This window comes from Cornus florida, unplaced genomic scaffold (assembly GCF_030987335.1).
Source record: "Cornus florida cultivar Cherokee Brave unplaced genomic scaffold, ASM3098733v1 CherokeeBrave_3.0.0_Hap2_Chr10, whole genome shotgun sequence".
Lineage (NCBI taxonomy): Eukaryota > Viridiplantae > Streptophyta > Magnoliopsida > Cornales > Cornaceae > Cornus > Cornus florida.
In genome coordinates, this window is record NW_026775580.1 from 53,520,105 (window position 1) to 53,531,450 (window position 11,346).

General features: G+C 33.2%; 1 protein-coding gene across 1 annotated transcript; it reads left to right on the top strand.

The window, feature by feature from the left end:
• The first annotated feature begins 194 nt into the window (after positions 1-194).
• Positions 195-1,656, top strand: LOC132277623 (protein TRACHEARY ELEMENT DIFFERENTIATION-RELATED 7-like). The gene is made up of 2 exons (XM_059779463.1): positions 195-340; positions 1,362-1,656. Exons 1-2 carry the CDS (start codon positions 195-197, stop codon positions 1,654-1,656), a joined length of 441 nt encoding a protein of 146 aa, XP_059635446.1.
• The last annotated feature ends 9,690 nt before the right edge of the window (positions 1,657-11,346 follow it).

Here is an 11,346-nt window from a genome sequence, read left to right on the forward strand (position 1 = left end):
CTATTTTAATCAAGGCACAATCGTCCCCTTCTCAACCTTGTAATTAATTTATGTTTGTGAAACAACTATTTACTGAATAATCCAATTATAAAGGAATGTTGTACTCTCATAATATGTTTATTTGTATGTGTGTGCATAAAAATGAATTCAAAGACAATTAAAATCATTAAATCATGTAACCCAATATAAAAAATATGAAAGAGAAAGGGAATGGACCACCTCCACCACCTCCAACGGCATTACCTCCACCGCAACCACCACCTACCCCTCCATTGTCGCCACCTCCACCGCTACCTACCCCGCCATGGCTGCCACCTCCACCACCGTCGATGGTGGTAGGGTAGGTGGCGGTGGTGGCGGAGGTGGTGGTGATGGTGATGGAGGTGGAATGTACTGTGACAATTTAAAGTTAAAGGGATAGGATATTTTATTTTATTTTATTTTATATTTCAGATGTGGTTGTGTTTCAACCTTCTATTGTTGAAGGGATTGGAAATAATTTATTTTTTTTATTTTTAATTGGTATGCTTTGAGAATTCGGATGGGAAGGAATTTGTAAAAAAGAAAATCACATGTCTAGTTTTGTCATTTCCTATTAATAATATATAATGGTAATAAAAAAAGAAGCAATTGTCTTAAATATAAAAGGGAAACTGATTAATTAATTACCGCATGATTAGATTCTAAGGTCAGGATTAAAAGTGAGCATACTACTCTCTGCTCTCCAGGGAACAATTGAACACCACTATATATATATATATATATATATATTAGAGTAGTAATTTGTTACGTGAAAGTCATTATAAGTAAAAAATAATTAGACACTTCATAGATGTTTTATTATTTGTTGTTGTTGGATTTTTTAAAAACTTGTTTAAGAATAAGATTAACAAACTTGTCTTTTCTGTTTATTATTTTAAAAATAAGATAACTATTTTTACATTATTATACAATGTATCTTTTTATTCTTAATCTTCATCAGCAAACACGGACAAAGAAGATATTCTGGATGAATAACATACTTAGAATGATGATAATTTTTTCTTAAATGTTGCAAATAATGTTGCATTTTCTTATTTTCAATTTTTTTTTTGGCTTCGTGCTTATGGAATATTATGATTTTTTTTTCCATCTCTCCCTCCCTTACTCATTTTCTTATAACTTGGTAAGTAAAAAGAGTATACATAATATTAGTTATTTATTTTATTTTTTTTAACATATGTCAAATTGTTATTGTCCTAAAACAAATAAAATTGTGGTAGTATCATACTTAAGTAAATTTATACTTCCTTCTTGCATATTGTAATTGTTCTCAAGTGTGTTACTTTTCCAAATTTTGATGTTTTTGAATATATTTTCAGCCTACATTTCATTTTAACTGCCAGCTTGAATAAACATGGCGACAAAGGTTTGTTAGCTTTATGCAGGAACATAATGAAACGTAGGGCAACAGCAAACTTGGAATTAGAATTGCATGGAGGACTTTCTCAGGGTTCAAATTCGCAGTCCCATAGTTCCCATGGTTCACAAGAAGAGGACGTGGGGACTACTGAAAGCAATGAGTTAAGACCACCGAAGAAGACTCGGGGCCCCACACGTTGCGCAAATGTGGTACAACATGACACCAAAAAGAATGGCCTGATACCATTAAGGTGACTTTATTTAAATGATGGCATTGAATGAGTAGAAAGTTCTACGAAATGCATGCAAGTGAAGCCTCTTGTTGTTGTTGTTGTTGTTGTTGTTGTTGTTGTTGTTGTTGTTGGCTTATTTATTATTATTATTTTTTTGGGTGTGTGTGTGGCAACAATGTGTTCCTACTTATTTGGTCCAAAATCGATGACTTATTTGTTATTATACCATTTTACGGTGCGAATGAGCATGGACAGCCTAATGGAGCCGATGAAAAAAATTTCGCTAATTATTTGGGCACAATTGCCCGTAATGGTCGTGCAGCTCCCTTGAACTATAAAAATTGGAGGAAAGTCCCTGACTTAGTTAAAGAGGACATGTGGACGACGGTCCGGGTAAATTTTTTTCGACTCTTCACATCTTTGACTGACTGATTTCACTTGTAAATACACATTTCATTTCAAGAGTTAATAAAAAAATATTTGAATTACTCGATTCTTTATTTATTTATCTTTTATATGCAGGGCAAGTTTGCAGTAGAAGAAATCTCAAAAGATTGGACATTTTCATCCCTTGGTCATAAATGGAGAGATTGGAAGAGTGAGATTAAAAGTAACTATTATAAAATTTGGCGTACAGATGAACAACGCTATGCAAACCCACCACCAAGTGTTGAGGAGGACCAATGGGATTATCTCATTAGATATTGGCGTACAGAGGCAGCACAGGTAATTCATAATGTTATTTAGGTTATTTAATAATATTAGATTTATTATTTAATAATAGTAGACAGTGGTAGCATGATCTGGTTGTTGGAGTTCGAATTCGGGTGTTGATTGATATGGGTGGCTGAATTAGTGGTTCGGGGTTGCTGTTTGGTGCTTGATTTGGTTGTTGAATGATTTCTAGCATTTTTTTCCAGTCAGTTCTACTATTTTTTTTTTTTTTCCGTGAAATTAAAGATTTGACTTTTTACTAATTTAAATATTTGTGATGAAATATGCTATACATCCCCTTTTTTTTTTTTCGTTTCTCTTTATTGCAATTGCAACCCTGCTTTCTTGGAGCAATCCATTTCTTTCCTATATAATATTGGAGGTCAGTTTCTTCCCACCACCTCACCCCTACCCACTAGTAGTGATTTTTTTTTTTTTCCCAACCCGGTGGGCCTGTTTTGAAGTTTTCAGAAGTGAATTTACCAACAATTTTTTGTTCAAAAATATGAAAACTTTGAGAAGCATATATTGTTTTAATTCCTTTTAATAGTTTTGATTTAAAATCAAAAGGAGAAGAGGAAAACATAAATTTTTGATTTGTGGATAACTCGCATTTGTTTAACATAAAAAAAAGTTTTTCGAAGTGGCATAGTAAATGAAACAATTTTTTGCATTGCCTTTTGTTTTCTTTCTTTAAAATTTTTTTTCACCATGATAATGGAAATTGTTTCTGGAAATTGCACTGAATAAGCCCTGATATAACTTGGACTATAAAATGTCTCCATTCTACTAGTCACCCGTTTACTGAGACTGTTCCCTTAAATAATCAACAATAATCTGATTATGAGCCTTCATGAAAAAGATATACCACTGGCATTTTCCTTGAGGTGTTGATTATAATCCTTTACCAAATCTAGTTTTGGATCATAAATAGCTCTTTATTTTTGAAGCTGAGAGGCTTTCTTAGACAAATATTTGAATATACACAATGCATCTACATAATATTGCTTAACAGATTCTTTTTTGAAACCTCCACTTTTTGGATTGTTCTCCATAATTGTGTCACAATTATAGAAACACAACTAGAGTTTCCAGTGCTGCCTGTAAAATAAAATTTACTAAATTTGTGCATTTTCCCAATTTGCATTTTTTTGTTGTGACCCTCACCATTGTCATTTAGATTTCTCTTGAACCATTCTGTTCTAATGAACATCAAAAGGTCAACTAATATGCCGAAGCTGATATGAGACATGTTCAAAGACTTTGAAAATTTCTGGTTTATGCAAAGATCATAAGTGGCTTATTTCAGAGAAATTGATTTAGTTGAGGCACAAGACTTTATGTTTTTTGTTTATATTTTAAATAAGAAGGATGTGGTTTTGCAATTGTTTAAGAATATACGAAATGGGATTTAATAAAGATTTTGTGCGCAGATTCTCAAAATTGAATTACAGAAAAAGGAAGATCTGAAAACTCCCATATGATTTAGATAACTTTTCTTGTTGGATTTTGTTTCAAGAAATGCAATGGATGTGGGATTCATATTTAATATAGTCACCTTTGCTCAACAATTTTATTAGTAAGTTCCTTCTCTGCGTGTCCTTCTAAGACTGAAGGTGTTCGGAATTTTCTTTCATTCAATTATGAGAGGTGACTTGGACTGGGGATTTGGAAGATAGGAATACTAGTATATGTGAGAGGCCACATATTCAGTGCAAAAATATGTTGAGGATATTGGCAATTGTAGAGTTCTTAGTTTTTTTATTTTGCTACTTCTATTGAAACTTTGATAAAAACAAGAACCCAAACTCAATTAGAAAAGACAAGATTGAGAAAAATTTCTGAGACCTGAACTCAACTGGACTGGTTGAAGTATTGGGCACAAAGTGCCCAGAAACATGAGCTACACTACTTTGGGCTATAATGTAATCTTTTATTATTTAATATATTAATCTTTAACTTTCAAAAAAAAGAAAAAGAAAAAAAAAAAAAAGAAGCTAAACTTTTACCCCTGCACAAGCAGTGTCCCTTGGGCTGGTCTCTTATCTCCTTTCATTTAAAGTATATTTGCATATTCTGTGTTGGGTATGTATGCAACAATGCAACAATTTTTTTTTTCATTTTGTTTTCTAGTATATTTGTTTTTCGGAACTGGATGTCTGAAATCAATCCTTGAATTTTATGGTGCACTCTTTAATTTTGAGAATGTTGAATCATTTAGTTGTTAGACATCCTGCTGATTTAATCTAATTAGCTCATATATAACATGTGTGTGTTTACAATTTAAAAGGCTAATATATAACTTCTTATTCCTTTGTTTTAGAAACAAAGCCAACAAAATGAAGTAAATCGCTCTAGCAAACAATATTGCACACAACTGGGACAATGAGTTATGTGCGCGGAAGGCTAAAAAGGTTAAGTTGGATTTTTTATGAAGTTAATCACTTGTATGTCATACAATTTATTATACATCATTGCGATATAATTATAATAAGATATATATATATATATATATATATATATATATATATATATATATATATATATATTAAAAAAAAAAAAAAAAAAACCCAGATGAAGTTGGAATCAAGGAAGGCGCCAACTCGTGCTCAACTATTTTGCGCAACACATAAGAGCAAGAAGGATGGCAAAGCTAGTGATGAACATGCTGCCAAAATGATTGTAAGAATTTTTTTAGACCTTCAATTATTTACTTTCTAGTTTGATTAAGTGTAAAATATGAGTACTAAAATTTATTATATTTGATATTTTATTTCTTTTTGTGTTTCCTTATCCATTCTATGTATGTAGACACAACTAGAAGAGCTTGCTGCAACTCAGCCTTCTAACCCAGATGAACCTTCACCCCACGATTTTTATGCCCAAGTTAGGGGAGAAGAAAGAAGGGGCCGTGTTCGGATGTATGGCCCAACCTACACCTACTAGCCTTTTGGGGCCATCTCCTAGTAAAGCGGAGCTGATAAGGAGGACCTCACAAGCAGAGGAAGAGGCACGTCTTGCTCGTGCAGAAATGAATGAGAAAGTGGACAAGATGCGTGCCGAGTATGATGAAAAATATGAAGCTTTGAATGCAAAGATGGCTATGATTTTGCGTCATATTGAAAATCAAAATTCAAATGTACAGGTAAATAATTTTATTATTGTACCCTTGTAAACATTTAACTATATAAATATTATAAGTCCTAATATATTTATAATTATATTCTATTATGAAGGTGCATAATAAAATTATACTTTATTGTGAAGGTACCCGGCTCCTCAACTACTACACTTGGTGATCCTTAAACTTTATTTTTGGTCATGGAATTTCATCCTTGGTGAGCATTATAGATTTTAATTATCATTTTATTTTAACCATACATTTAATTGTCTTAATTATTATTCTTTGTTTCATGGCTTTAATTTAAAATGTATATAGGGCAATTTGAAGGAAGATGCGAGATGAAATTGAATCATTAATTCTCAAGGCCCTTGCATAGTCTCACTCAAATTCTCAATGAAATGTTGATGTTTTATTTTGAATGATTTCCTTTTGAACCTTTTATTAGCACTTGACATTTTGAAACAAAACTTAGATGTTATGGGATGTTATTGAATTTTAATGCAACTTTCTTTGTTCTATGTTACATATCAAATTTAAGTTGTTGGATGTGTTGTGATTGGTAAATTATATTTGATTTCATTGAATATGGAATAAAATAAAATATTTGCTAATATGTAAATTAAACTTGTAAGTGAATTGTAAATTAAAAAAAATTAACACATTACCGACGGTTTAAAATGCCCCACAAGAAAAAAAAATTTACAATTCACTTACAATACACCGGCGCTTTAAAACGCCCCTAAAAGTAAAAAATTATACATTACCGGCGCTTTAAAGTGCTGGAGTATATCGTTAAAACCGGCGCTTTAAAACGCCTCTAAAAAGAAAAAATTATACATTACCGGCGCTTTAAAGTGCCGGAATACACAGTTATAATGACAGTTTACTTAAAATACACCGGCAGACAAGAACACCGTTAATTAAAATTTCACCGGCGGTTTTATTAGACCGCCGACAATGATTTCAAACCCGGCGGTTTCTTAAAATCTGCCGGTGAAACTTAGCGGCAGTGACTATATCAGCGGTTTGGTATTACCGGCGGTTTTGGTACCTAACACCGGCAGTTTAGATCGCCGCTGAAATTCTTATTTGTTGTAGTATAAACAAAGGTTACATATAAATACTCATTATGATTGTGCTTAAATAATAAACAATAAACAAAAATAATTACCAAACTGGGCCTAAATAATAACTTTGGCAATTGTTGATGACATTAGTCTTACTCACTTGTTTTATCCAATTTAACCACAGCAGCAGCTAAGTAAAGCATGAAATGTTGGGGATATATCATAAAAAGGAACATAATAAGTGATGTGGAATCAAGTTGGAAACTTCTTATTATATGCTAAACTAATATAGTGAATTACTTAGTATGCTAAATTTAGCTCGCAATTCTAAGAAATAAATTTGGTTAGAAAAATTAATTGCCATTATTGTAAAAGAAGTATCAATAGTAAAATTATAAGAAATTAGTTTCCTATATTTTTTCCTAATACTTTAAAAGATTTCTACAAAAAATTAAACTAAGTTTCTCCTTAATTTTTGAAATATTTCTAATATTCTTTTTCTCAATTTATGATAAATTTCTTTCTAATTTTTAAAATTACAGGTCAATCCTTAGACTAAAATTCCTCCAACTCATGGAGAAATTATTCATTGCAATAAGTGTAACGATGACGTGGTTCCACAGACGGCTACAAACATTTCATCAACATACGGCTACAAACATTCCATCAAAGTACATATATCAGTTTTTTTATTATATTGTAGGTCCATTTTGCTTTGGTGGAGTGTTTATAGCCGTTTGTTGCACCACGTTGCAACAGTTGCAATGAATAATTTCTCCTAAAAATAGATAGCCTAATCAATCCACAAATTCCTTGACTTCAATTTGCACCCCAATTGGAGTAGTCCATATAACTTGGACGGGTCCATCTTCAATGTTACCCCATATCCATTTGATCTGGTCCATCTTATAGGGTCATAATATCATATATAAAAGAATATAATCCTTTTGATATTAAATTTTTTTTTCTTTCATAGTTGATACTAACACGCACATGCCTCCAAGGAGGCTTGAACCCTTAACCTCCCTTTAAGAAGTAAGGGACTCATATTGCTAGGCCATTGGCCCATTGGTAATACTTTTGATATTTAAATAATAACATATTCTAACTTATGCAACTTTAGCATAGAATTTATAAATTAATTAAAGTTCTATGATTATCTCATTAAATAGATATAAAAATAAAAAATTATATTTATATTATTAGCGTGTTCAATTATCGTATCAGTAATTCAGTGTCTTAATATTTTAAAATTTGATGTATCGACGTATTCATTTTGTATCATATTCGTATTCCATGTCCATATCCTTGCTTCTTAGAATTAACCACCATGCTCTATCCGAACATTTTGGCTGATTATTAGTCCGACTCCTATATGGTAAAGCCAGTCACTCCCACGTTATTCAATACTGCTCTCTTCGATTTTCTCTCTCCCTGATTTCTTTTCTCCCCTTCTTCGTTTATGCCTCTTTTTTCTCTCATCGATATCTCTTCTGCTTCTTCGATTTTTTCCTCCTCTTTCGCTCATATTCTACTCAAAATCAAAGGAATTAAAGCATAACATTAAAATTCCTTCTCCGGATGGTTTGTTTATATCCTCCTCTTTTGATCGATTTCTTCATCTATCCCTCTATTCAATCTCGATCTCTCTAGCAAAACAACAACCTCTTAAAAAAATTGTTGCAGAATGGCCATAAGCTCTTGTAGAACAGCCAATAGAAAAATGTATATAGAACATGGAGCAAAATCATATAACTACAAAATTCCTATGTTGATATTGTTTTATTATTTATTTATTTTCTTGTGGAGACTGTTTTTTTTCACACATATTGCCACTTGCCACAAAGATGGAGGATATTATTAAAAGTCTACAACAAACAGTGGGTTTTATGTGATTATTTGTCATACAAAAGATGTGCCTTTAATAGAATTTTTAGTCTATATGATATTCATGGCATTGCTTAATCCTCAATTTGGTTGAAATTGAAGCTTCATATATAATCATTGTGATAGACATTTCAAATATGTTATGGGCCAAATGATAGAGTTTATCATCCCCTTTATCAATCCCTGATTCCCTATCAAAATGTATCTCAAGGTCATCCCATGATTGATGATTAGTTTCTGTTGACTTTTGTGGCTCAATTTCATTACCCTTTTCATCAGCACCACAACATCACCCATGACATCATTCAACTTGCCCTCCAAGTATATGTGTTCAACAAGCATTATTCTTGGTCACCAAGAATTTGTGGGCACCAAGTTGAAGCAGCTTCAGCAAGCATTCATTGATAACCCATTTTGGCTATAAATAACCTTGACTCCTCTTGGTTTAAGGCATCCAAATTTTGAGTGTGTTTTGCTCAATATCAAGCAAATCAAATTGTGTAAGAGTTTTGGGTGTAATTAATGGGTTTTTTTGGGTGTGAACCACTTAGCCTTATAGCTCTTTATTTTTATAATGAAATATTGATCTGTCTTCTCCCCGCGGACGTAGGCACAGCCGAACTTCGTAAATTCTTGTCTCGTTTGTGTGTGCGCTATTTTATTTTTCTTGTCATTTATTTTTTCACTTGTTCTCATAAACTCCTACTCGATCCTTATTTCATAACAAACTGATATCAAAGCTTGGTTTGTGTATTGTGTACAAATACTGTTCACACGTACGGTACTGTACACATATACTGTTCGGGTACTGTTCAAAAATACGGTACTATTCATCGAGAAATATTATTTCCTGGGGAGTTTTTTTGAAGATGTTGATAAGATACGAAATTGAGAAATTTGATGGCAAGATTAGCTTCAGTCTTCGGCGCATTAAGATGTAGGCCCTGCTGACTCAGCAAGGTCTAAAGAAGGTGTTATTCGAGAAGCATAAGTTGCCAGAAACTATGTCTAATGAAGACAAGGATGAGGTCGATGAAAAGGCGCGCAGTGTGATTCTCCTGAATCTAGCCGATGAGGTGTTGCGTAAAGTTATTGATGAAAACACGGCGGCAAAGTTATGGCTAAAATTAGAGAGTATGTACATGACGAAGTCTCTCACCAACAAACTTTACCTTAAACTGGCTCTACACCCTTTGTATGGAGGAAGGTATGCCTCTTAAGGAACATGTTGATAATTTCAATTCTATTATTATGGATTTGAAAAATACTGATATTAAAATTGATGAAGAAGATCAAGCTCTTATTTTATTGTGTTCTTTGCCTCCTTCCTATGAGCATTTTGTTACCACATTGCTCTATGGAAAAGATACCATTAGAATTGAGGATGTTAAATCCTCACTGAACTCTCAAAAGTTGAGAAAAAAAGTGTCTGGGAATAATGGAGATGAACAGGCCAAGGGTCTGGTTGTGAGGGGAAAAAGTAAGAAGAAGGGTTCTAGTAGTAGGGGCAAATCGAGATCTAAATCTAGGTCTCATAAAGATACTGAATGTTATTACTGTTACAAAAAATGGCACATTAAGTGGAATTGTCCAAAATTGAAAAATAAAAAGAAAGATAAAATGATAAAAATGAGTCTAAAGATAAATCCACTAGTAATTCTTCTGATGTTACTGGGGTTGCTGAGGAAAGTTCATTGGATGTTGAAAATGTTCTTTCAGTTTCTGTCAATAATTGTCACTTTAGTAGTGAATGGGATCTTGATTTTGGTTGTTCATATCATATGTGTCCCAATAGGGACTGGTTCTCTACTTACCGTTCTGTTGATGGTGGTACTGTCTTAATGGGGAACGACAATCCCTGTAAGACTGTTGGAATAGGCACAATCCAAATTAAGATGCATGATGGTATTGTTAAAACTTTAACTGATGTTCGGCATGTTCCAGATTTGAAAAAGATTTTGATTTCTCTTGGTACTGTTGACTCTAATGGTTACAAGTTTTCTGCTGAAGGTGGAGTTTTGAGAGTTTCTAAAGGTGTTCTTACTATGCTTAAGGGAAAACAGAGAAAAGGCCTCTATTTTTTGCAGGGCAGTACTATGACAGGCACTGCTTCAGTATCTTCTTTAGTTGATCAAGATTCAGAAACTATCCGTCTATGGCATATGCGTTTAGGGCATATGAGTGAGAGGGAGCAACCGAGGTTTTCTAGGTGGACAGAAAACGGGAAAGCTGGACTTTTATGAGCATTGTGTCTTTGGTAAGCAAAAAAGACTCAAGTTTAGTATAGCTGTTCACAGGACCAATGGCACTGTTGATTACATTTATTCAGATCTTTGGGGTCCTTCTAAAGTTCTGTCTCTTGGTGGTTCTCGATAGATGTTGACTTTCATTGATGACTTCTCCAGGAAAGTCTGGATTTGTATCTTGAAGCAAAAATATAAAGTGTTCCTTAAATTTAAACAGTGGAAGGCCATGATTGAAAAGCAGACAGGAAAGAAGATCAAACGTCTCAGAACAGATAACGGTTTAGAATTTTGTTCAGGAGAGTTTGACGATTTTTACATAAATGAAGGCATTGTCAGACACCATACAGTTCAAAAGACTCCACAACCGAATGGTGTAGCAGAATGCATGAATAGAACTTTTTTGGAAAAAGCTCATTGTATGATTTTCAATGTTGGGTTGTCTAAGGGATTTTGGGTTGAAGCAGTCAACACAGCTTGCTATTTGATGAACAGGTTACCATCGACTGCTATTGCATGCAAACACCTGAAGAGGTATGGTCTGGTACTCCTGCTGATTATTCTAATTTAAGAGTTTTTAAATGTCATGCTTATGCTCATGTTAATGAAGGAAAACTTGAGCCTAGAGCCAAGAAATGTATTTTTATTGGCTATGCATCCGGGGTGAAGGGATATAG

What these genes read in the sequence shown, in the direction of transcription:
- LOC132277623 (XM_059779463.1), top strand. Translation starts at nt 195, where the DNA reads ATGAAAGAGAAAGGGAATGGACCACCTCCACCACCTCCAACGGCATTA. An exon ending in CCACCGTCGATGGTGGTAGG is followed by an intron (nt 341 to 1,361) that starts GTAGGTGGCGGT and finishes ATATATTTTCAG; the next exon opens with CCTACATTTCATTTTAACTG.